At 47.9% G+C, this 24,714-nt stretch overlaps 1 protein-coding gene across 1 annotated transcript in view; it reads right to left on the reverse strand.

The window, feature by feature from the left end:
• AGBL1 (AGBL carboxypeptidase 1) overlaps positions 1–24,714 on the reverse strand; it is a 661,016-nt gene that overhangs the window by 573,265 nt on the left and 63,037 nt on the right. The window contains exons 5-7 of the mRNA XM_059418473.1: positions 9,561–9,769; positions 2,571–2,736; positions 1,334–1,401 (exon numbers count right to left, since the gene is read on the reverse strand). Coding sequence (XP_059274456.1) covers positions 1,334–1,401; positions 2,571–2,736; positions 9,561–9,769 — 443 coding nt within the window. The remainder of the gene's footprint in view (positions 1–1,333; positions 1,402–2,570; positions 2,737–9,560; positions 9,770–24,714) is intronic.

Here is a 24,714-nt window from a genome sequence, read left to right on the forward strand (position 1 = left end):
AGTCTTAACCTAGAGACTGAGTGCTCTTAACCTACAGTCTTAACCTAGAGACTGAGCCATAGCCTCTACAAGTCTGCAGCTACCATCTTATGATAGAGAACTCTCAACTCCAGAGAACTCTCTAGATAGGTAGGGAGGTAGGAGGGAAGGGAAGGAAAAGAGGAGGTGGGTTGGTGGATGGATGGATGGATGGACAATGACAGGCAAATAAACAGACCATAGACCTTTTTTTTTTTTTTTTTAATTCAGGTTTCATCTCCAGGAGTGTTATAAAAAGTAGCATCTACTTCTCAGTTTTATTTTGCAGATGACAAATTTAAGGGGCTCTCATTTGAAAGAGCTGGTCCACATCCATCTCCGCCAACAGAAACAGAAGCAGAATTCTAACTCAGAGACACATTGTCATTATTCTGGGACAGTGACATTGCTCCCCCCACCAAAGGACACTCAGCAATTCCTGGAGACATTTTTGGTTCATGACTTTCAGGGGAGGGAGGAGCCAAGGGTAGGTGCTCCCAGTATCTGGTGAGGAGAAGCCGAGGGCCTTGCCAACCATCCCACAATGCACAGGATGATCCCCCATGGCAAAGAATTCTCCAGCGAAATGACAAAAGTCCTTTTCTAGAAGTGCAGTCAGTGGACTATGTCCCATGGCGTGTTTCTCATCAAGAACAGTTTTACTGGAATCCAGCTGTGCCCAGCCACTTACCTACTGTCTGCAGTTGCTTCTGTGCGATCACAGTGACACAGAGCAATTATGGCCGAGACTAGAGGTCCACAAAGCCTAGACTAACCTTGTCTGATCTTTTACAGAAAGTTTGCTAACCTCTGCTCTACATACCATGGGTCATCATGGGACAGGGACCAAAGAGCCCCTCCCTGCTGGCCCGCGTACACATCCCATACCCGAGTGAGCACAGTTCACACAGACTGGGCGGTGAATGGAAGTCAACACCACAGGAGATCCAAGCACAGATCGACCAGAGAGAATTTGCTAGGAAATGTTTCCATGGTCTCTGCCCGGATGCCATTCGCAAGATTACATAAACCAACCAGAAGGGTCTACAGAGAGGCTCATCCTGACAGGACATTAGAGCCTCGGTAATGGAGGGCCTCCAACTTTACAACGAGACATTGCTCGGGACCTACCAGGGTGGAAGTCGACAATCGTAGCTGTCATTTATTGAGCACCACTGTGTGCCAGGCATTGGTGTGGAAGTACAGAAGTGTCTCCTTACAAGTTACACTGGTCTTAGCTGGACACAGAGAGGCGTGTTTCCCTCTGGACCACGTGAATATGGAGAGCCCTGGAAGTGAGGGCTGCTGTACTTACTTGCTCTTTCGTATCTTCGGAGTCTGAATCTTGATCCACTTCTTCGTCAGCATCATCTTCAAAATCCTCTGCATGGAGAAAGAGACAGAAAATGGTTGCAGCTTTCCCTGTGCCTCGGATCTGGGTTCTCACCACACAGTGGCTAGTTCTCCTTTTTCTCATTATCAAGGGCACTGTCCCCCAACACCCTGACACTTACTGGCACGTGCAAATCATACACACAGAGGCACAGGGAATCACCATCCCATGAAGTCTAAACTGCCCCATGTCGAAGGCAGAGCGAGCGCAGTATAAAAGAACACATGAACAGGGCACCTGGGTGGCTCAGTTGGCTGGGCAACTAACTGCCTTCGGCTCAGGTCATGATCCTAGACTCCCAGGATCAAGTCCCACATTGCACTCCTGGCTCCATGGGGAGCCTGCTTCTCCCTCTGACCTTCTCAGCTCTTCTGCTCTCTCTCTCTCTCTCTCTCTCTCTCTCTCAAATAAATAAATAAACTCTTTAAAAGAAAAAAACAGAAAACAAAAAAACGACACATGAACACCATTCTGGGTTGCCCTGCCCAACTTACAACTATTTATGCAAACAACATCGCCAAAGTTTAAAGATCACATACAGGCAAAATTCGCTGTAATTCAGCACCTTGACTGACTCCCTAATTTTGATAAGAAAGGACTTAGTTACAACAAAAGACCACAGAAAGCGTCCAGGGCCATTGTGGCAAGAGGATGCCAAGGGAACTCTGTTCCGTGAAAGGAGGGCAGGGTTGAAAGGCATTAGAATCTTTCGACAGCAAATTCTTCACGGAGATTAAATAATCCTACTTTCAAGCATGTAATGTGACTAGCATGGGCTTGTAACTAGCCAAAGCTTTATTTCAAGTTCGTCCTTAAGGCAAATTAATTCCAGAGCGAGTCAGTACAGTAGAGAGCCTCAATCATGGGACCGAGGATATACTTTTTTTTTTTTTTTAATTAGCTGAGATGACTGTACAGGCATTCAACAGCCACCGGGCAAAGTGGCTATAGTTAATAATTAAGAAGAAAATAAGTGATCTTAGTATCTGTTCATTCCGTCTATGGAAAGCTTGCTTTTTTCATACATTTCTCTAATTAGCTTCTTGGAAATTTATGGTTAGCCTGCAAAAGCACTGATGCTACTTTCATCTAGGTCCCTCTGAAATACTGCCAACCTGCAAGACTGGCCGGAAAGCTCATCATCACCCACTGGCTTTACCTTCAGTTAGAGCACACGGAGGCTCAGGGGGGATGCTCCCCGGGACCGGGAAGGCATACGCGCTGCTGGATGTGACCAAGGGAAGCGGGCTCCTTGGGTAACACTGCCTCAGGATCTGAATCATGATGGAGATGACGGGCTCCAAGTGTTTGTCGTCCAGGCAGTTCTGAACAAAGAGAAGACCCTATCAGATGCCAACCCCTTACTCAGGGTGCCCTTGTTAGATCGGTAGTTCCAGTCATGGCTTACACATGTGGACAGCAAACGTCCTTCACAGAGAAGGTCTACCTGGAACGTTCTAAAGCAGAATTCCGTCTAATGTAGAATCTGCTTTGGCCCAGGGCATCATCTGAAACATTTTTCTTTCTTTTTCACAGCTCATATGTGATTGGAAGGAATTAAGTCCAAAAATAGACTCAAAGGTCTTTCAGGGGATGCTGTGGCTAAGGGAAGACATTATCCAGGAGAGCCCAGGAAAGGGGCGGGGTGAGGAACTTCCTTCAGCCATCATGGTGTCATTGTGAATTACTGCCTAAATTAGAGAATGAGTAGCCAAATTGATGGAAGGCTTACTCTTCTCTTTCAGCTATTACCTGAATAGAAAACCATAAAGGAAAAAGATAAAATATGAAATCAGAAAAAAAGACTAAGTAAATCCCAAGCACCTAAATTAAATAACATGCCTGTTCTCAAAGCCCACGGTGTTGAGCCCTCTTGGTACCTACCCAAAGCAAAGGAAAATTGGGTTTGCAGATGTAACATTTTGATACTGATGGAACCTGACAAGACCCTTCTTTTCAGACACTTTGAAAAATGCAAAAACAAGTTTACTAAATTGAGAGAGAGGGCTGGGAGTAAGTCGGTAACTCTTTGGCAAAACTAGGCCATTTTCTTCAGGCTCTTAGTAAATGCTTTGTCTACTGAGTTTGTGCAGAAAGTTGCCAAGTGTGAGCTTCTAATCTGCTATTCCCAGGGGTTCCGAGTGAGCTCTAGGGCCAACGAGTCATAGTAGGAGACAGGGAGGATGCTGAGCACTTGTCCTGGGGAGAGGGGCTGTGATGACGCCACACTATGGTATCTCCAGGCCCACATTACAGGCAGCTCCACATTTAAAAAAAAAAAAAAAAAAAAAGGAGAAAAAAATTTAACAAACTTTTAGCCATGAATTCAAACTATCCAAATGATTAAAAAAACAAGAACAAAAGCAAAAACCAGTTAGCCCAACATTCAAACCAGGAATGTTTTAACACAATCAAGAATGCTATTTCCCCTTCTGTGTGCTCAAATGGTTCCCATCTGGTGTCCTGAACCCACAGCAGGAAACATTCTCCATGGAAAAGGAATCAGTCAAGGCTACCTCACCCCTGAGACTGGTCAAATGGTGTCTAGTGCTTTGTGAAAAGTACTGTTATTGGAAAAAGCGAGAACTGAGTCTGGGGGAGGGAGAGAGGAAGGGTGGTGGTTCATCACGGGTCAGGTTCTGAGCTTTATTCTTAGGAAGCACGGAGCCAGGAACAAGCCAGGGAACTGTCAAAACTTTTGGAAGTCAGTTGTGTCTGTGATTGTCACTGGTACCATTATTGATGAATGTGGCAATAATGCTGTGTTTTGCTTTGCATGGGATGGTGCAGGTGGCCAGTGAGAGGAAGGACAGAGGCAAGTTCACCTGTCCTGATAGGCGGGGCCACACCATGAATATGGGGGATACACAAGGTATTAAAATCAACAGAACCAAGGTATTAGGATTTTAGTGAATGACTGCCTAAATCAGGTTGGTAGCAAACAGTGTAGTAAACACAGTCTGCGGAAAACTTTTATGAATTTTAAAATCATGCTTGCTTCCATAGTCACCTGCCAAGGTTTCCCTAGTGTTAAGAAACAGGTACTTCCGGCCCCCAGGGCTGGGCGGGAGGTGGCCCACGGGAGGCACTCTGGATGCAAAATTTAAGGGGGCCTCGCTGTCAGCCTCCTGCTACCCCAGGGATGGCACTTGGGCGGCTCTGCATCAAAGATGACAAGACCCCAAGAAACAGGATCCCTGAGAACAACTGTCTCAGAATTGGGGGCAAAGGTGAAAATTTCTGGCTCACATTCCCCATCACTTCCAATAATACATCTGCTACTTGGAAAAGATGATGAAACATGACAGCGCTTACCATATTCAATTCACACGTAACATCTCTGGATCAGCTTTGGAATAATAAATACACTACTTCTGCGAGATGAGGGCAAGCGAGAGGAAAGTAGCTCCTTATCACGGTCCTGTGATTCCCAGATCTGAGGTGGCCGAGGTGGTCAAGCCCAGTCTGGAAGCAGACGAGCTCTTTCTGCAGTATCATCAGAAGGTCGACCGCCTCACGCTACGTCCCAGTGCCTCACTTCATCCCACCACGTGGGCAGTTTATCATCTCATATCATCCCGAGAAGGATGAGGACAGCACAGAAAGGTATCTCAAGAGGGAGGGACCATATCCTCACAATTTTTATAATAGCATATTGCTGTAATTGTTCAATGTTATAATTGTTGCTGGTGCTAATCTCTTGCTGTGCTTAATTTATAAATTAATTTTATCACAGGCATGATTGCACAGGAAAAAAACAGAGTGGATATGGCTTTGGTACTCTCCAGTTTCAGGCATCCACTGGGGGTCTTGGCAGGCAGGGGGTGGGGGGTCGCTGTATAGCACTCGGCTCAAATCCTGGAGCAAGACCACCTGAATTCAAGTCCCGGCCCATGACCACGAACAGCATCACCCTGGCAAGCTGCTACACCCGCTCTGCGCTACACTTCCCTCGTCTGTAGAGCAGAGATATTAACAGAACTTCTGTCATAAGGAGGTGTGTGAATTAGAGTTAAAATAGGCAAAGTGCCTGTCCAATACTGCACAGTACATGGTCGCTAGCAGGATGTCAACAGGCAGCACGAAGCTCCTAAAATCTCCTAAGAATGCAAAAGGAGATCCCAGAAGGCCACTGCTACTCAGCACAGAGCCCTGGTAATAACTTTCACAATAAGAAAATGAGACACTTTAGTGGAAAAATCCAGAAAGCCTTGATGTAAGTTCCAGTTCTCCTCCCGACGAGCCAACGCCGTCTGCATCTCTGCCTGAGCTAACCCCCGCCCCCCTCCTTCTTTCCGTGCCCCCGGATGCCCTCCTGTCCAAACGGCAGCCGGAATGGTCCTTCAAGGTCATCAATCAGTTTAATGGGTATAGAGTTTTGGTTCTGCAAGATGAAAAGAATTCTGGAGATGGGTTACACAACAGTGTGGGTGCACTTGATACAACCAAACTGTACGCTTGAAAATGGCCAAGATGGCCAACTTTATGTCGTACAGATTTTATCACAATTTAAAAAAAACAAAAAGCATACATTGTATCATGTCACTCCCCTGCTTCAAACCTGATAGAAATAAAATCAGAATTTCTTTTCATGGTCTAGAAAGTTCTGCCCTCCTCTTCTTCTTCCCCCTCTCCTCCCCCCCTCCCCTTCCCTCTCCTCCTCGTCCCTCTCATTCTGTCTTCCTCATCTTTGGCTATTATGGGCACACAAGCGGCAGCATCATTGTAATTTGCAAACAGCCACCACGATGACATAGACTAGATCCCAGGTTCCCCTGTTGGCCATCCAAGGACCGCAGTCCCTTCCCTGGCAGAACGCAGAGGACTGATGGGCAGCTCAAATCAGTACAGCTACAGCAGTGCTGGGCTTATGGCACACAGCCCGGATGCAGAGGCCCCACAGGCTAGAGCAACCTGGCACACAGGCCTGGTTCGGCCTCTGCTCGTATCCTGTGTCCACTCCTGTAAGAAACTGGAGGCTGGGAGCTTGCTGTGAATTCATTTACTGAACAGCCGAGGTCTTCACTGACCTGCCGAGAACTGCTTGTAAAATCCTGCTTGCCTGGGTGCAGGGGTGGCTCAGTGGGTGAAGGGTCCGACTCTTGATTTCCACTCAGGTCATGATCTCAGGGTCCTGAGATCGAGCCCCTGCACTGAGCTCCACACTGGGCTCTATACTCAGCGTGGAGTTAGCTTGAGATTCTCTCTCTCTTTCTAAATAAATAAAATCTTTTATTTTTTTTTTAAAGATTTTATTTATTTATTTGACAGAGCGAGATCACAAGTAGGCAGAGAGGCAGGCAGAGAGAGAGGAAGGGAAGCAGGCTCCCTGCTGAGCAGAGAACCCGATGCGGGACTCGATCCCAGGACCCTGAGATCATGACCTGAGCCGAAGGCAGCGGCTTAACCCACTGAGCCACCCAGGCGCCCCAATAAATAAAATCTTTTAAAATAAATAAAATAAAATAAAATTCTGTTTGCAGAACCAGACTCCTAACCGTAGAGAACTCACTGCTTGTCACCGGAGGAGAGGTGGGTGGGGGAGGGGAAACAGGTGACGGGGATTAAGGAGTGACAAGCACCAGGTGACATGTGGAGATGTGGAAACACTACATGGTGCACCTGAAACCAGTATTACACTGTATGCTAACTAACTGGAATTTAAATAAAAAAACAAAAGATGAAAGGAAAAAAATTAAAGGGAGGCCATTAGGGTGGGCTCTACTCCCATAGGACTGGGGTCCTTGCAAAAAGGGGCATTTGGACTCAGACTTGCACCCAGGGAGAACGTCCTGTGAAGCTGGAGGCAGAGATGAGGGGCCGCTCCAACAGGCTGAGAAGCACCCGCAGAATCTGTGAGCAGGACCTACCAGAGAGCCTGAGGCAGGATCCCCCCTCCATGGCCCCAGAAGGAACCAGTCCTGCTGCCACCTTGCTTTGGGACTCCAGCCCCCAGGCCTGGGAGAGAATGAACTCTGGATTGTGGTGCTCCGTTCCAGCAGCCCCAGGAGACTCCCGGGTTCCTCCCGCCACCCTTGGCTGTGACGATTGCCTAGAAAGGCTCAGAGCTCACTCAGAACTGCTGGAGATGTGGTCATGGTTTCCAGGGATGAACAGGACGGATTAAGATCAGCCAAAGAGCGAGGGCTGTGGGGCAGGGTGCTGCTGTCTCAGTCCGCTCTGCCCTGGAAGGACACCACAGACCCAGGGCTGGAAACAGTCCACACTTGTTTCAGGCGGCTCTGGAGGCTGAGGTCTAGGTTTAGGCACCAGCAGGTTCCCCGTCTGGGGAGAACCTGCCTTCTGGTGGAGATGGCCGAGTTCTCACAGGCAGTGAGGACCAGGGAGCTGTCGGAGGCCTCTCTTAATAAGAGCACACGTCCCATTCCCGGGGGCTGCACCCTCAGGATCTCACCCCTTCCAGAGGCCCCACCTCCCCCATGCCATCACTTTGGGCAGCAGGGATTCAGCACATGGGTTTGGGGGACCCAGACAGTAGTCTACGGCACCAGGAGAAAGATCAAGCCTGACGCAGATAGACAGATCTTACGTACACCCTGCTTCCCGGCTCATGGGCCCTTTCGTGTCTGTGCGTCTCTCGCTGCGCTCTGCACCCCTCCCTCTCACAGACGCGCACTTCGGGGCCGTCTTCTTCCTTTCCTGCCCGTTTAATTCCTCCTGATCCAGAGCAGAGAAAGAGCCAAAGGAGGCAGAGGACTTGGCTAGAGCACAGGAGCTGGCATCGGGGGTTGCTAGGCATCAGCAGGGGGGGCGGCGGGGGTGTCTCACTAGAGATTTGGGGGGACACGGCTTACAAAGTACGGTGACACTTGGAGACATTCCAAGCACAGCTTCGTCCAGAGAAAAGGAAGGTTCCGTGCAGCTCGTTCATGACAGAGAGGCTGCGAAAGCCACACTGATGGAGAGAAGCCCATGGGTGACAGCACACAGGAAGGCAGGTACTAGTCTGCAGGCCAGGACGATGTTGTCGTCCAGACGCAGCGGAGAGGGGGATGCTGTTTTAATAGAAAAATCTGCAGATGCCACGGTGGGAAGACAGCACTCTCAAGTGCTTCCCTGCCTCGGATGTGTGCAGGTACAGAAAAAGGGGAGCGTGTCCTGAGAGGACTGAGGAGACCTGGGAAGGGGGTGCAGAGAAGAGGAGGTAAGGGGCAGACAGCAGGGAGCTCCATGCCTCCACGTGCATCCAGCAGGGCTGCTGGCCCCTAGCCCCAGCGAAGAGGAATGAGCAGATGAGGGATATTCGGGAAGCCTTCTCCTCCTCCACAGAGAGGGCGCATGTAGCCTCGCACTGTGATGTTTAAATTAGTCCTAAGCAAGTGCATTTAAGGACTGTTGTAAGGGCTGAAATCCAGGAAACCAGAGACTACAAATCCCACTGGGGTACAGAGCAGCCCCAGCCCGTGCAGGTGCTCCCCTCTGCCTGGGATGCTGTTCCTCTCGAACCTGGCAGGACCGGCTTTTCCAATAATTCAGGTCTCAGCTTGGTGGCACCTGCTCAGAGAACACTCCGCTCCTCCCGCAGAACAAATGCTCCCTCCACCTGGGGGAGTCACCGAGGATGGCCTGACTTAACTGATGTCAGGGAGCAATATGAAATGACCCTCCTCGTTGAATGGTTGCCTCCTTCGTATCTGGCTCTCCTGCTAGAATGTTTACCCCACAAGATCGTGAGTCTTGCTTGTCGCAGTCACCTCCAGATTCCACAGTGCTAGTAATTCCAGCAACCGCTCACGCTCCTAAACCAGTCAAGTCGCGGCCAGCACTCCATTAAATCCAACACATCTCTACGTTAATGTAGTCAGGCCATGCCGCAAGCCAGGCTTTAGTATTTTCCTCTTTTCAAAAAAGAGGAAAGCTGAGACCCAGAGGGTCTCAAAGTTGCACAAGCATCAAGCGCGAGGGCCGGGGACACTCCTGACCACCGCACTGCACAGCGCAGCCAATACACACGTAATGGAATGAATGAATCCACCCTCGCAGGAGTGAACAAGCAGATGAGGGTCTGAATCCAGAGCCTCTGCCCACAGCAGGCAGCAAGAGAGGTACTGAGAGTCTCAACAGCTGTGTTCCTCGGGAACCATCCAGGTGTCACCCACCTGCAGAGGTGACCCCAAGGGCTCATTACCTGGGCGGAGCTGAAGAGGATCTCCATGCCCTGGGCTGCCAGGAAGGCCTCCCTGCCAGACCGGAGGTTGGCAATGTGCCTGAGGCAGAGCAGCAGCGCCCGGCGGATCCGCACGTAGGCATTGGCGGCGTCCCGGTGGTGCCAGTCCAGATGCAGCCTGAGCAAGCTGGCAACGTAGCCTCTGTTCACGGCCCTGCGGCTGTTGGACTCTGAAACCAGTGGAAAAGGGATGTCAATCGCGGGCTCCCCCGGCCGCACCCGTCTGGGCATGTCCGGCGCACCTCCCGCGAGACACTTATCGTAAACGGATACTAATAACTTTCCACTGGAGAAAACTGGCAGATGCCACCTTACTCAAGTGATCAAAGTGAACATCACCTTGTGCATTGCACGGAGAAGGACACGGCATCACCTCTATGGTCTTCATGGCCAAAAGGCACGGCCAGAATTTAACCATAAGGAAAATCAGCAAACCCAAAATGAGGGGCATGCTACCAGTCATCTGACTGATACACTTCAAAGATGTCAAGGTAAGGCAAAAAGAAAAAAAAAAAAAAAAAGGAGGGGAAGGAGAGAGGGGAGGGGAGGGGAGGGGAGAGCTAAAGGATTTATATAACATGTAAGTACAATACAGCATTGCAATTTAGATCCTGGGTCAGAAAACAATTTTGTCCTTGGCTACAAAAGGCATTAGTCAAACAGTCGGTAAAATCTGAATGAAGTCTATAAATTCACTAATAGTATTATATCAGCATATATTAAGTTCTGATAAACTGTGCTTATGGAAAAGAAAATCCTTATGTTTAGGAAATTCACAATCGGAGTATGTGAACACCTGTAATTTGCCCTTGAAAAGTTCAGAAAAAAAATGTGTTGGAAGGCAAGGTTGAAAGAATGAGCGAGAGAGAGAGACACAGAGAAACCTTTCTACCAGACTTCCATTCCTCCTTGCTAAATCTCAGCAGACTTAGGGTACAGTCACTGAGCTGAGTAAATCACCAGACCTGGCTTGGGAAGAAGTCACTGAATGAGACAACGTGGCTGCAAGGCTGTTGTGTGCCACAGATGTGCTGCATGTTTCCCTGAGAGCATGGAAGTCAGATTCTGGAGAATCAAGGTCTGGCTCCGCCCCAGGAGGAATTTCTCATAGTCGAGGCTACCCAACAAGAAAGCGGATTCCTTGTGGTACTGGGAAAACGGGACCCTGACAATGTTTGGACGGTGCTTGGAAGTCTCCCCGGCGGGGATGTGGTATGGGGCTTTCTTCCATCTGATGGGGAAATGTAACAGAGGGCTTTCCTGGTTCCCTTCACATCTTCACTACCACAGTTTTTCTTGGTAACTGAAGGCTCCTGGTGGAGCCCTCCCATGAGACACACATCCTGCGGGATAAGTGCACAATACCCAGATTTTCCCAAGATGTGCTTTAAATGCTCTTTGAGGACACACAGAGGGAAGAATGGTCCAAGAGACCTCTCTCAGCACTTAACACATGCTCGTTTCCAGCATAACCTCCTCGGCCGGGCTACAGGCTCAGTGGACAAACATGTCAGAGTCCGGAACTCTCCAGCAGGTGGCTGGTCACCTCTGCGCCTGCAGGCCAGGCATATCGCAGGACTGTAACAGACAGACTGTCACCATGAATGCCCAACTCTTACAGCTCTGCTCTCACTACTACATTTCTCCATTACCCAAACCCTTCACGCCAGCTTATGAGACAACATAAGGCCTCTGGCCGAGAATGTGTGTGAGAGAGATCCCCTGAGCTGTAATTGGAGAAGCAAAATTTCAGCTCAAAGTCAGATTTTTCCCTAAGACCGTGTAAGTGCACATAAGTGAAAAAATAACATAAAAATTCAGTGCTTTATTCCAGAGGGGTTTTCTCATATTAAAGGAATTTTTTTTTTCTGCAGGTTTGTCAAATTCTAAATTGTCAGGCTTGGCTGAGCCCCACGGAGATTTTTGACCCATTTGTACTGTTGGGTGTTTTTTTTTTCCCCCACTTTTACATTTCATTCAGCCATGACCCTGAACTGAGAGTAATGAGCTTTATTTGCCCACTGATGTGTTTGTGAAAGGTTTAAATCTCCTTCATTACCTCCTTTACTGAATTATTCTTTTGCATCAAAAATATTTCTCTCGTTGGCTGGTCCCAGCCACAGAGCGCCAGAGTCCTTCACTGCTTAAATGAGGTTCCAGCCTATCCAATATCTGATGTTTAAAAGAAAATTGGGGATTAAGTAGGAGGTATTAGAGTATTGCCTGCTGGAAAAATGCCAGAATAGGAAAAAAAAAAAAAAAAAAAACAGTGCACAGAGGTCCTGAGGGGAGGGAGAGGTTTGTCTTGTACCTGTTTTAAGAGTAGGAGACTAAAAACATGTTACCTTAATGACCTTCATCCCCCACTCTCTTTGGGGGTGGATAATGAAAAAAATCTTTAATTGTCTCAGAGAAAAAGTCATTATTAAATCCTAATGATTTTATTCATGATTTCCTGTTAATCCTCCGCAAGCGGCCATGTTTACTAACATCTAAAAGGGCTACCCCCCCTTCGCCCACCATCCCTACGTCCGTCAGTCTTTCTCTCAGACTGCCTCACCGAATCTTGCACGAGTCAGTGCGCCACCGAGACCCTACAAGAGGAGATTCAGCAAACTGAGGGGATAAATGTGGAGGAGAAACAAAGAAGGAAACGAGGGTCACCGAGATCAGCGACGTGCGGGAGTTCCAGACGATTTGAGAGAGAAACGACACTTCTCCGAGGGTGGTCAAGGAGCCAGGAGAAAAGGTTTTGGGTGAGCTCAGGATCTGGAGCAGGAGAGGGCTCCAGGTCCCCCGACCCTCTTCAAAACCCGACCAGCCACCCTGAAGTCTGTTTATATATAAAGGGATTCTTGCTAAGAATTCTTCCAATTCTTCCAATTTTTCTTGGAAATTCCTGCTCCATACTTTATTTTTTGATTTCTCAAGCAGATTGGTTGATCTTAACTAGTAGGCGGATGTGGGTAGGAGGGGCAGACAGAGGCGCTGAGTTTACATCTCCCTCCGCATCCCATCTCCTCGCATGGCTACCCTCAGTGCCCGCTCTCCATCCTGCTGACGGTCCTCTCTGGCCAGCTTTCCTTTGGCAAATCCACGGACGCAACCTTGACCTTCCCTCCAACCCATCCTTCCATAGCCTCCTGCCTCGGCCTCTCCAGATCGCATCCTCCTGAACCAGGTCTTCCTTGTAGCTAATTATCAGTCTCAAATTTGACCCAGTGAGATCCTTATTTTCATCCCCAGGTATTACTTCTCTGAGGTTCAAATGTGGTTTTGTTTCGCTTTGTTTTTCTTTAGTGTAGACCCCACTGATGCAGCAGATTTTCACACTCAGCGAAAAAGAAAACAATGAATAACTAGAGGGGACTCTGCCAAGATGGCACTAGGACTTAAGGGGCAGGAAGAGAGTGAGGACTCTATTTGCTTTAGACCTTTCAGATTTGATTTAGGCTTTTCTGTAGTCCTTAATCCCCACGTTCTCTACGATGAACTCTGCTAATCAGGAGGGGTAAAAAAATGCTACCTTTTGACAGGTCCGTAGACTGTTGGACGCGCCATGTTGTAAATGCCTGTGGGCAGGGCCAGTGGTCCCCAGGTTGCCATAGCAACCAGCTCACCTTTTTCAGCCTTACCCCGTCCCCTTCCAAAGTGAATCACCTGCCTACTACCCCCGAAGGCATTTGAGATCCAGATCATCTCTACAAAGATGTTTGTCTTTTAAAGAGGAAAGTCTAGACACCTTCAAGACTCAAAGATGGAATTTCTCCCGGGGCAGACTCTTCCCCACAACGGGCTAGTGGAGAAATGCTCTGTGGCCCAGATTATTACACCTGCCAGTGGCCCACTCCTCTGCCACTGCCCCTTGGCAAAACCAAAGGAAATTTCCTCTCTGCTCTTCATTTTCCATATCTGGGGATTTCATCAGCCCGTTGAGGGTGAAGCAATGGCTTCACAGAGGCCGAGTAGGCATGTGCAGCAGAACAATGAGCTGAACAAAAGAACACCAAAGGCTCTCCAACAAGACAGACAAGTTAGTGCAGACTCTAAACTCATCCTTCCCGTAGTCCCACACACACCCTCCATGGCCCTGCTGGGCCTGCTGTCAACGGGGACTTCTGGGACTCCTCGTACCTGGCCGGGAGCTCCACCGCTTTCTAGCTGTGTGGCCTGGGACATATGGGTTCACGATCCTATCACTAAGTCTTTATCTGAATGACAAAACTAATAATATCCCTTCCTCGGGAGCTGTTGAGAACATTAAATGAGATAATATATATAATGTTGATAGCTCAATGCCGGGCACATAATCGGCGTTCAACACCGGTTGCCTGCTGGGACTGTCATTAACAACAGAAGCAAAATCCATTTATTATTCCAATGTCCCCTCTATTGTTAGACAATAAAATGCCAAAGGGTCAAAGGTGTGAACATATTCTTTGTGGCAGCCTCATCAAGAACAGGAGCTCCAGAGTCACGGAGCTGTTGCTGTGAATCTGAGTCCTACCAGTTCCTAGCTGTGTAACCCTCCTTAAGCTGATTAGCCAGTCTGAACTAGATTGCCATCATCTGCAAAGACTAAAGCAAGATGAAAAAAGATTAATTACAACATCAGCCTCCCAAGTCTATTATAGGGAATGAGTGCATAGCATAAAACCGGGCACAGGACAGGTGCTCCGTGAATGATAATCCCCTTCCCCATAAGGATGACATCAAACGTCACATAGCTTTGACCAGTGACAACTGCCCAAGGGAAAGTTCCTAAATAAATAAAATATACCGAGTTTCTTCAATCTCTACGTAATGACTTCTCCCCCCAGAATATCCCACCAGCTTTACTTTGCTGCCCATCTGTCCTTAGACACCCCCATCCAGACATCCTGAGGGTCACAGCTCACTTTATCCCAGGGGTGCATGCAGAAAAGCCCAAACTGTAGACTCTTACTGTTCCCCTCTCTGGCAAAAGTTACCTCAGTTGGGTCCCATTACGCAGCGCTTTTCTAGCAGACAGGTTAGTGTGCTAAGATCCTCTTAACTGATAATGTTCTAGAGGTGATGAGCGCACCCTTGCCTTGGATAAGGCAGAGCTGACCAGGAATTAACACGAGGACTCCCGGTTCCCATCACTCTTGAGAACAAAGTCATCTTCAGTCGCACAGAGGACTCTGACATTACCATCTCAGGGAGTCCTTGTCTAGGGAAATTAAATAGCCTTACCGCTTCTTTCAGGAACTTCAGGAAAATCCCATTCATACAAACTACTAACAATTCAGCTAGTCCTTTTCAGGATAGTGGCCCCTTCTCAGAACAGAAGACCACTGTGCTGGGCTGATCAAACTCCCATTTACTCAGCAAGGTTTGCTTCCAAACCCTCTCTGCACTGTGTCCCTCAACCCCGAGCAATTCCATCACAAACACTGCCTGATCTCTGTCAGGAATCCACACTGAGAGACCCACTTTGGACACGGCACTCCCCCTCCGTAATAACCCCCTGAGAACGCCACCTTTGAGACATTATTAAAACTCGAGGTACTGACAGCTAATACGCTTGCCCTTGCAACATATTACTTTTGTAGTCTTTTCAGGGAGTCAATTTAGAAGATATTTCTGGACAAAGCAGGCTTTTACCAAGACTTATAAATCATATTATATGAACAACAGGCTGCCTACTCTCCCATAATAACACCAGTTACAATTACCGAGTATTTATTTACTGAATGTTTTCTATGTGCTCAGTACTGGGCTAATCATTTTAAATGATTATCTCATTTATTTCATGAAAATGCTTTGAGATAAGCACGACTGTCCTCCTTTTACAGATGAAGGTGTAGAGGCGGAGAGGAGTCAGAAAACTTCCCGAAGCCCTTAGAGCTTACAAATGACCTCTCCAGATTCCAATGGGACTCCCCATCTGCCTCCAAAGCTTACACCCCAGACTGTTACTCCCAAAGCTTTTGATGATGAAGCGATGACAGTTTACACTTTTTTGTGTGCCCAGAAGAAGCCTTTTACCTATGACCAGAATAACCAACTTCCTGAGGAAGGTTTCTGAAAGGCTACTGGAGATAAAGCCATTTGAACACCTGAAGCCTAAGGTGTCTGAGGGGACACCTGGCTTTCTGCTGATGTCACTTTGGCTCAGCCCCTCCACCCAACCCTCCCCTCCATCTTCTCTGTCCCCCCCACAATCCCCCAAATTAGGGACAGAGTTGATTTTTAATTGGAGATTTGACAAGATTTTAAAGGCCCCAGGACGTGGCACATAGTTCCTCAGGTCACGGGAGGAGAAGTTTGGAGTCTTCCTGTCACTCAGCCCTTGATTCAACGAGGCCAGCCCAGAAGTCAGGACCAGACATGAGTGGTGCTGCTGGGAAGGAGAGACTGAGGCAGCTCTTCCTGGCTCCCCCCCTCCCAGGCAGCTGCAGCCATGGCTCTCTCACAAAGGAGGAGCCGCCATCCATGTACTGAGGCATAACTAATCTTAATGTCACTGATCCTGGAAGTTCTACTCGATTATCATTAGCCCAAATAAGAATAATGACACTGAATTAACTTACAGGTATATCCATTTTTTTCCCTCTTTGTAGAAGAGCTGTGTATTCAGGAAACTTGACTGTTAGTAAATTTTAGTTTCAGGCAAATCTGCCTTTAAAAAAAGGAAAGAGGCTTTTCATGAGTCCCAGAAATAGAAAGCGTTAGAGAATGTCCTTCGCAGCAGTTTTAAATCTAGAGTCTTCTACTGCTTTTGTGCGTTAATCACCAGTTCCTTCTAATACCTCTTCACAGAGACATTCCCAAACCATAGGCATTCCTATGTGGTACCACTCTGAGGAAATCCTCGGATTTCATACCTGCCTCTCCCGCGGGCCCTCAGTGGGAACCAAGTCTAAGGAAGGGCATCGGGCTGTGATGCTAGAGGAGGGGGTGCACCACCATCACGGACACACTCTGGACACCAAACTCCTCCAGTTCAGTACTCGGCATCCCACGAGAAGGATCAATCACATCCTGCACTTTATCCATTCCGAGGCTTGTGTTTTTTCCCCAGGTTAGCATTTCCAAAATTAAGTGCCTCTTACCAAAAACGGTGTTTCAATTACAGCTGGCAGCGTTTTTTTCACTCCATGGCACATAAAAAGTGGTGCATCTTACAGTCAATGACAGCTTAGATTTGAGGAACTATGATTAATTTTTCAATTAGTTTGAAATCTATCTGAAATTTGTTCTCTGCAAGGGGTTATCACTTGAGAGGTTTGCTGTGCATTGGCAAACATACAGAGGCATTTTGTCCTGAAAGCCAGATCCTGCAGTGGTGAGGCACTCGGTAAACTGTCAACTAAAACCATGCTCATTCACCCAAAACCCAAGGCACCACCATTCATTCGTTCAACAAACACTTGGCAAGTACTGTGTGCCAGCATGGGCCAGGCATAGGCACAGGAGTCCTACAGCAAGGGATGAGATAGACCATGTCTCTTCTATTAAGGGGCTTGTTTCCCATGGCAGGGAGTGGTGGGGGGCAGGGGCAGAGCTGAAGAGCCACAGATCCAAGTAGTGCAAAGAAAATATAGGTGATTTCAGAGAGTGACAAGTGCTATGTTGCTAATAAAACAGTAATGGTAGATGTGGCGCTTGGGGGCTCAGTCAGTAAAGCATCTGACTCTCGGTTTTGGCTCAGATCTTAAATCTCAGGGCCCCAGGATTGAGCCCCACATTGGGCTCTACGCTCAGTGGCAAGTCACTTGAGAGTCTCTCTCCCTCTGCTCCTCCCCCAGCTCACACGCACGCTCTTCTTCGTTCTCTGTCTCTCACTCTCTGAAATAAATAAATAAATCTTAAAAATAATTTTCAAACGGCAATGGTAGAATGACCAGGGGACAACTACTCTAGACTGAGTGGCCAGGGAAGACCCTTTGAGGAGAGGATATTAGTACTGAACCTGAAAGACAGGAAGAAATCAAGAAACAGAGCTCTTGTGGCAGCAAATTTCAGAAATCCTGAGAGCACCAGCAAGTGGAAAAGCCCAAAGTTGGTGAGTACAAATAAAGAGTCTGCAGCTAAATCCAGGTGAAAAAGTTGAGAGAGAACAGTAGGGGATTACTGGAAAGGAGGGCAGGGATCAGAATGCATGACCTCCACCACTTGCACATTCATCATGGCAGGTTCAGCAAAAGTGGAGGGGGTACATCATGCTGATATGTGCCTTCACTCTCCTTTGTTTATGGCATCTCTGCAAGAAAGCCCTCAGGAATGATCATCTTTGTCTAAACCTAAATGTTTCCAGTTTTCCTGTCCATCCGGAGTTTTATTTTGAGTCTACACTTCAGTAGGGAAAGAAGTACTTGGGAGGCCCAAGACAAGACACTGTCCCCTCTGGGTCCCTGCAGAAAACCTTCCTGGTTTGACTGTCTTTCCACTGCCAACTTATCCGATGACACTTGACAAAGAAAGCCAGGATTAACACCAGGAAGAAGAAAGCTGAGGCCTTCCCCACTGCCTTTCCCCGTGGACTGATAGGAGAGCTATCAGTCTGTCGGCATCCCCTGCTTCTGGCTGGGAACAGACTGTGGGGGAAAACGCACCTGCCAAGCCCTGCAAACATGGTGCAACAGGCTTTGCGGCAGTACGCCTCCGGGCCAGGAGGGGGCGCTGGAGGAAGGCGGGGAGCCTGAGCAGCGCGTCACTATAAAATCACAGGACCTGAACCTTGTGCTCGCTGGTTGCAACCTGACTCCCCGTCCCCCGTGATCCAATCGGGTCCTCTCTCCTACCACGAAGACTGTGTCCACAGTAGCCTCCTAAGTGGCCTCTACACCTCCAGCTGCCTCCACGGTCCAACACCTTGCTGAAGCACCACAAGGAGGCTGTTATCACCCCCTATTCAAAAAAAAAAAAAAAAAGCAATTGCTGCAGAGAAACCCAAAAGTCTGGGGATGCCAGGACAGGGTCTGGTGTTCTCTGGGTCTCATGGTGGGGGTGGGGGGGTAGGGCAGTGGTTGCTGTGCACCCCTAAGGCTGGGGGAGGGGCTAAGGGAGAGGGAAAATGGGGTCTCAAACTCCTGTTGCCACCAGAGCAGCCTCATTGTCATCCGTGTTTGCGTGGTGCCTCTGCACAGGATTTCGACTAGGCCAAATTTTACTTATTAATTAATTAAAAAAAAAAAAGATACGAAATCTTGGGCAAGTAAGTCAAACTCATTGGGCCCCAATGTTTTCCCTACAGAACAGTTTCTCAACCTTGCACTACTGCCTTCTGGGGCTGGACAGTATTCTTCCCTGGCGATGGGGGGGGGGGGGGGGGCTGTTCTGTGCACTGGAGAAGGTTCAGCAATATCCTGGCCTCTGCCCCCCAGAGATGCCCCAAGAGCCCCAACCCCGCAGACATGGCCACCAAAACCATCTTCAGACCTCGCTAAACGGCCCCTCTGGGACAAAACTCCCGTTGAGAACCACTGTTATACTACAGTTAAATATTTATCTGTCTTGCAAGACGACCGTGAAGATTAAATGGGATCATACATGAAAAGGTGCTTTGTAAACTGCTAATACCAGACGTCTGTAGGAAGCACCTGACTCACACCTCGGCATAAACGAGTAATTGTGCAGTCAATCCTGAATGTGGTGAAGGAGCCCCCGTGCCCCTTCAGAGCGGGGAAATGTTTATCTTTTTGTCTATCTCTTTAGATCTCTGCGATACTCTATCTTTGTTGATCCATAGCCAGTCATTCATTACGCCAGGATGATACAAGTTCTAAAATCTGAAACACTGAGAGCTCAGCAATCCTGAATGTTAACCCCTGATTCCCTAGACTGGAAAGGAAATGAGGGTATGTGGGTCAACTGAACAGGCCAGTTCATTCAGTGATGCTGCATTCAACAAACAGCTTCTAGAGGGAACGGAGGCTGAAAACAGCGATGCATCATTTGGACACTCAGGGAGATGTAAGATGAATTTACATTGCAACAAGCTTTATGCTTTTATGGGACCAATTCCTGAAACTCCCAGGATTTTCCAAAATGGTGGTGATAGGAAAGTGAGAAATGATCTTTACAGAGATTTACTAAGGTCTAGTGTTATATTCCCCCCACTACATGTCCAGCACCTTATTTAAATCTAGGTCTCCTTGGAGGGTATCGTGTTTCCTGCCTTACCGATGAGATGGTTCCAGCACAGTCACTAAGCAATGCACCTCGAGAGGCTCAGAATGGAATCCACAGTCTCCTGAGAGCCAGCTTTGAGACCACAGGGCAAACACTGTTCTCCACCAGGTCTTATCCCCTCAGATAGTAAGAGGTTTGAGCTTTGAGCAAATAAACACCCTTCATACATGACCCTGAGCCTCCCCGAGGAGGCCTTCAGAGGAAGAACCTTCAGGCAGATCATCAAGCCAGAGAGAAGGCTCTGGATACAGAACTAGTTTTACATGACCGCCTGAGTCCAAGATCACCTCTTGTAAGACAGGACCCTGCATGGTGTAAGAACTGGGACCAGTTCCAAGATTTTATGTAGCCAACACTTTTGTGTCCAGCAGGAAAAACTCAACACCACGTGCACATCCGTTGGATGCAGTGCTGGTACCCTGAACGGCCTGGCTGTCTTGGGAGGGTGGTTCACCATCTTCCTGCCCACACGACTAACCATGATCATCTCCACCGGGGGCTGCTCAAACTCCCCCATTTAATGAGACCGGGTTCAGTTGTTTAATTAAGTCTCTTAATCCCAAGAGCCTTCAAAGTTCCTCCAGGACAACCACATAGTAAAAATGAGCAGAGTCTTCAAACTCCCTGAAGGGCATGTCCACACATCTTTAAACTACAATCTCAGACAACAGACTGAGCTCTGAGAGTGTCCTGCGAATAATTATTTCAGAAGTTTTCAAACTTGATTCCTTTAAGCCCTGAGGACCTTCCATGGAAGTTTCTTGGGAGGCAATCAAGAGCCACGGAAGGGAGTTTTCCAATAAGTCAGTCAAGGGGATAAAAAGCAGAGTGTAGGGAATATGACCAATAATATAGTAATGATGTTGGATGGTGACAGATGGGGACAGACTATCCTCATCACGGCGAGTACTGCATGACGTACAGAATTGTGGAATCACTATGTCGTACGTCAGAAATCAAGAGAAGAATGTATGGCAACTACACTTCAATTATAAACAAACAAATAAATAAATAAAGCAAGCCAGGGAAAGAGTGGGTAGCAAGGGAGAGACCAGGCCATCATTCATCAGGACCTCCCCTTTCTGCTTCTATTTTATCTGCTGAAGATGTGTCATTTCCTCAATTTTGGGGGGAGGGGATCTTCTTCTAAGTCGTTCTCAAACTACTCATCTTGTGGAGCCCTCCCATTTTTGCAGAGCTGAGCTGAAATCAAGTGCAACGATGAAAAAGTAATTTAAGAGCACACAGGGCATCAAAAGGCAGAGTCTAGGTTTCCCCAGTTTCTTGTGGAGGGCACAGAGCAGCTTTGAAAGATAAAGGTTTTCTGTTTTATTCTTTTAAAGATTCTATTTATTTATTTGACACAGAGAGAGAGACAGCGAGAGAGGAACACAAGCAGGGGAGCCCGATGCGGGGCTCGATCCTAGGACCCTGGGATCATGACCTGAGCCGAAGGCAGACGTTTAACTGACCAGGCCACCCAGGCACCCCAAGGCTTTCTGTTTTAGAGACAGTCATAACGGAGTTCAAATCCTAGCCCTCTGCTGACCTTGTTGGGGACCTTGGGAAAATTCATGAACCTCTCTCACTAATACGTCCCTTGTATGTAAAATGGGCATGGAAGGTGCCTAGTAAGTGCCAGAGCTCTGTAATCAATAGCCATGATCACTGTTCCTTGAAGGTACTCTGGCCCTTTGCACTGACATGCTGCTGTGTTGGGCAACTCTTAGCAGGTCCCAGCCCATTCTCTTTCCACACCCCACCCTGCTTCCTACGTCCTGCAGGAGCAGCAGTAAACAATTCAAGAAGCATATTATTAAGTGGATAAGGGATGCTTGCCGGCCGTGGGAAGGCAGACAGGCATTTCCCTTAAGTGGTGCCTTTGGCCTTGGCCGCAAAAGCAAGGAAGAGAGAGGTTGTCAGGAGGGTGTGAGGGTGTGAGGGAGATGGGGAAAGGGAACAGCAAGATTCGCTGCTGCTCTCCAGAGGCAGCCCTCAAAAAAGCTGCTGGGGCTGCTCCCTGCCCTCCATAAGTCCTGCTCAATCATGCTCACATCACTGGGGAGAAACAAATTCCAGAGGCTTTTCCAACCCAGGGTTCCACTCACCCTGCCTCCTCCCAGCTCCCTTAAATAATGGCTGAGCAAATGCCTCTGAGACCATCTTCAGCTAATTTCCTTCAAGACATGCAAGCTGCTAACGCTGGGAAGTACAGATAGTGTGGAATAGCAAATATGGCCAAAATTAGATTAAAATAACCTCCTGATAAACAAATTACTCACTGAAAATAAATATTCCACTGCTGCAGCCAAGATAACTAAAAGAACAGCACCACCACATGGCAAGAAGTAGAACTACACATGCTCCCATCTGGCCAGTCCAGGTCTGCCCACCCGGCTCCAGAGGAGTCTGACCTAGGGGGCAAGGAAGGGGAGCACGGGGGGGAGAATCAGTATCCTTTCCGCTTAAACCCTAACAATATTTTATGTACTTGTGCAAACGATAGAAATATTTGGCAGGGACGTCTGAACTTTGAGCCAAGGTGGGGGAGGAACAATGTGCCAAGTTGAACGCAGCATGACATAATGGGAGTCTGTGATTCTTCCTGTCCCGGTTCCCTTCCTCTCCCTCACCCCATCATTCATCAGGTTCGCCCTGATGCTCTGCCTCACAGCAGAGACTCTGGCCCTTGGCACAGCCATGCTGCTGTGTTGGGCGACTCTTAGCAGGTCCCATTCCGATGCTTATATGGGATGGGTCCACGCACTGCTCTTTTCTCAACTAAATGGCAAATTCTCCCCCACCCAAAATCCTTCAGATACTTAGAAAGTATTTATGTAGCTGCCTTTCAGCTGTTGGTCTAAATAAGCCTATCCTCGTTATTCTCTTCTTGGAAGGCACAGGGCTCAGGCCCCAGGCATCAAGATGGGCAAGGCAGTCCAGCTTACACGCAGTGTGCATTACACAAGCTTCCAAAACCTTAGGTCTTATGCCTGTAAAATGGGGATGACAATGCCTGCCTCATAGGCTAAATGTATAGAGTCATTGACACACTAAGAACTCAATAAACTGTAGACATCTGCGTTGTCATTTCAATCGGGCCCTGTGATGGATGTAGCTTGTTATTCTGCATTCATACAAAGTCGATTGCAGCAGTCCATCCCGGTGTGACAAATGCAAAGATCTATCAATATCATGTGAAGCAGATTTTTGGTTCATCACAGAAATATATTGCACGCTTCTCCAAAAGATATGGCGGAAGAAGAGACATCGAGTCTATAATCACACCACAATTTGATTCTTTCCGGGAACAGGAAATGGGCTGGCCTCTTCACAAAGGTATATTGAAAAAAAAAGGGGGGGGGTATGAGACTTAAATCAAGAAGCTGGAATCCTTTCTCCATCAACATTAATGTGTTTGCAGCAGCTCTGGGCACAGCCCAGTGCAAAATATGGAGAAAAGAGTAGGGACCCCAACCCTCAAGGAGCTATACCTGGCAGGAAAAATGCATACACACATACACATAGGCAAAGATACAGCAATCATTCATTACAGTATGGTTTGTTCTTAGGAGAGTAAATACAAGGTTCTATAAAAAGGTTTAACAGGGCATCTAACACTGGACAGTGGGGTGGGGGGTCTAGTATTCAGAAAAAAAATCCAGACAAAGGTATGTGTGCTGAGATCTGAAGAAGGAGCCAGAGTCATCTGGGCATCTGGGACAGGAACCTTTCAAAGTCTCAGAGATCTGGGGGTGGGGGGTGAGGTCACCCCTCTCTCTGCTCTTCAGTTTCCCCGTGTGAACATGAGATGGGTGGGCGGGCGTGGATGATGCCAATAGTTTTCTGGGATATAGACAACACTGTATGATAATCACCAAACCTGCTAGAAGATTTTATCTTAATTATTCTAACCACTAAAAAGAATTGATAATTATGTGACATGATAGAGGTGCAAATTATTGCTATAATGACAATTATATTACAATACATAAAGATATCAAATCAACGTGCATTATTACTTTATACCATGTTTTAGGATGCCAAGTATATTTTAATTTTTTAAAAAAATATCAATCATTGTCGTTGCGTGGGTTCTCAGGGGCCTTGTATTTTTGTCAATGTGTCTATGAGGCCATCTTGGGGGGAAAGCATTGAAAATGGACAGACAGGGCTCTGAGCTCTCTCAAAAAAAAAAAAAAAATTGAATACCACTGCACTAAGCAACCTCAAAGGTTTTTTCCAGCTCTGTCTGACCCCATGGTCCTTGCCCAGTAACAGAAGAGGAAATTACATGTGCGGCATGACACAGGAGGACAGGCCCCACGGGACACAGATGACTCATTTGAGTCCCCCAAAGGCAGTGCTGACCCACTGCTACTTATGTGTCATCACGGGATCACAGGAATCACAGTGCCAACCATCCTACAACACAGACCGTCATTCTGAGAACTCCTTGGAGCTCCTAGAAGTCCTACAAAATCCTCAGGTGGGTCCATCTCAAAAATGGCTCATTCTTTGACATTTTGGAGCAAAGCAACTGCCTGGCCCTCATGCCTTCTCGTCACTGCCCTGTTGACGTGGTCACTGAGAACATGAGGGTGTCTCTAAGGGTCAGGGCTCTGGGCACTGGAAGGCTCTCCCTTCCCACACTCCCAGCACAACAGGCGGACGGCCCGTTCCAGGAGCCAGCCGGCCAGAACATTAACTAGGGAGACGCGTGACAAGTGTCACCTTCCTGCCAAACCTCCCATTAGCGCCCTCATATCTCTCCTTCCCTCCACCCCATCCCCCTTCCTTTATTAACTTACTTTCCTATTTCCACCACCTTCCCCACGCCCTCGCTTCTGCCAACTTCCAGACTCCTCTAGAGGCTAATTCTGAATTTGGGGAGTAGTCTGCAGTAAAACCATTCTCTTCTTCTTGAGACTTAGAGCCTGGACCAGGACGTATT

Source organism: Mustela nigripes, chromosome 13 (genome assembly GCF_022355385.1).
Source record: "Mustela nigripes isolate SB6536 chromosome 13, MUSNIG.SB6536, whole genome shotgun sequence".
In the NCBI taxonomy this organism is placed as follows: domain Eukaryota; kingdom Metazoa; phylum Chordata; class Mammalia; order Carnivora; family Mustelidae; genus Mustela; species Mustela nigripes.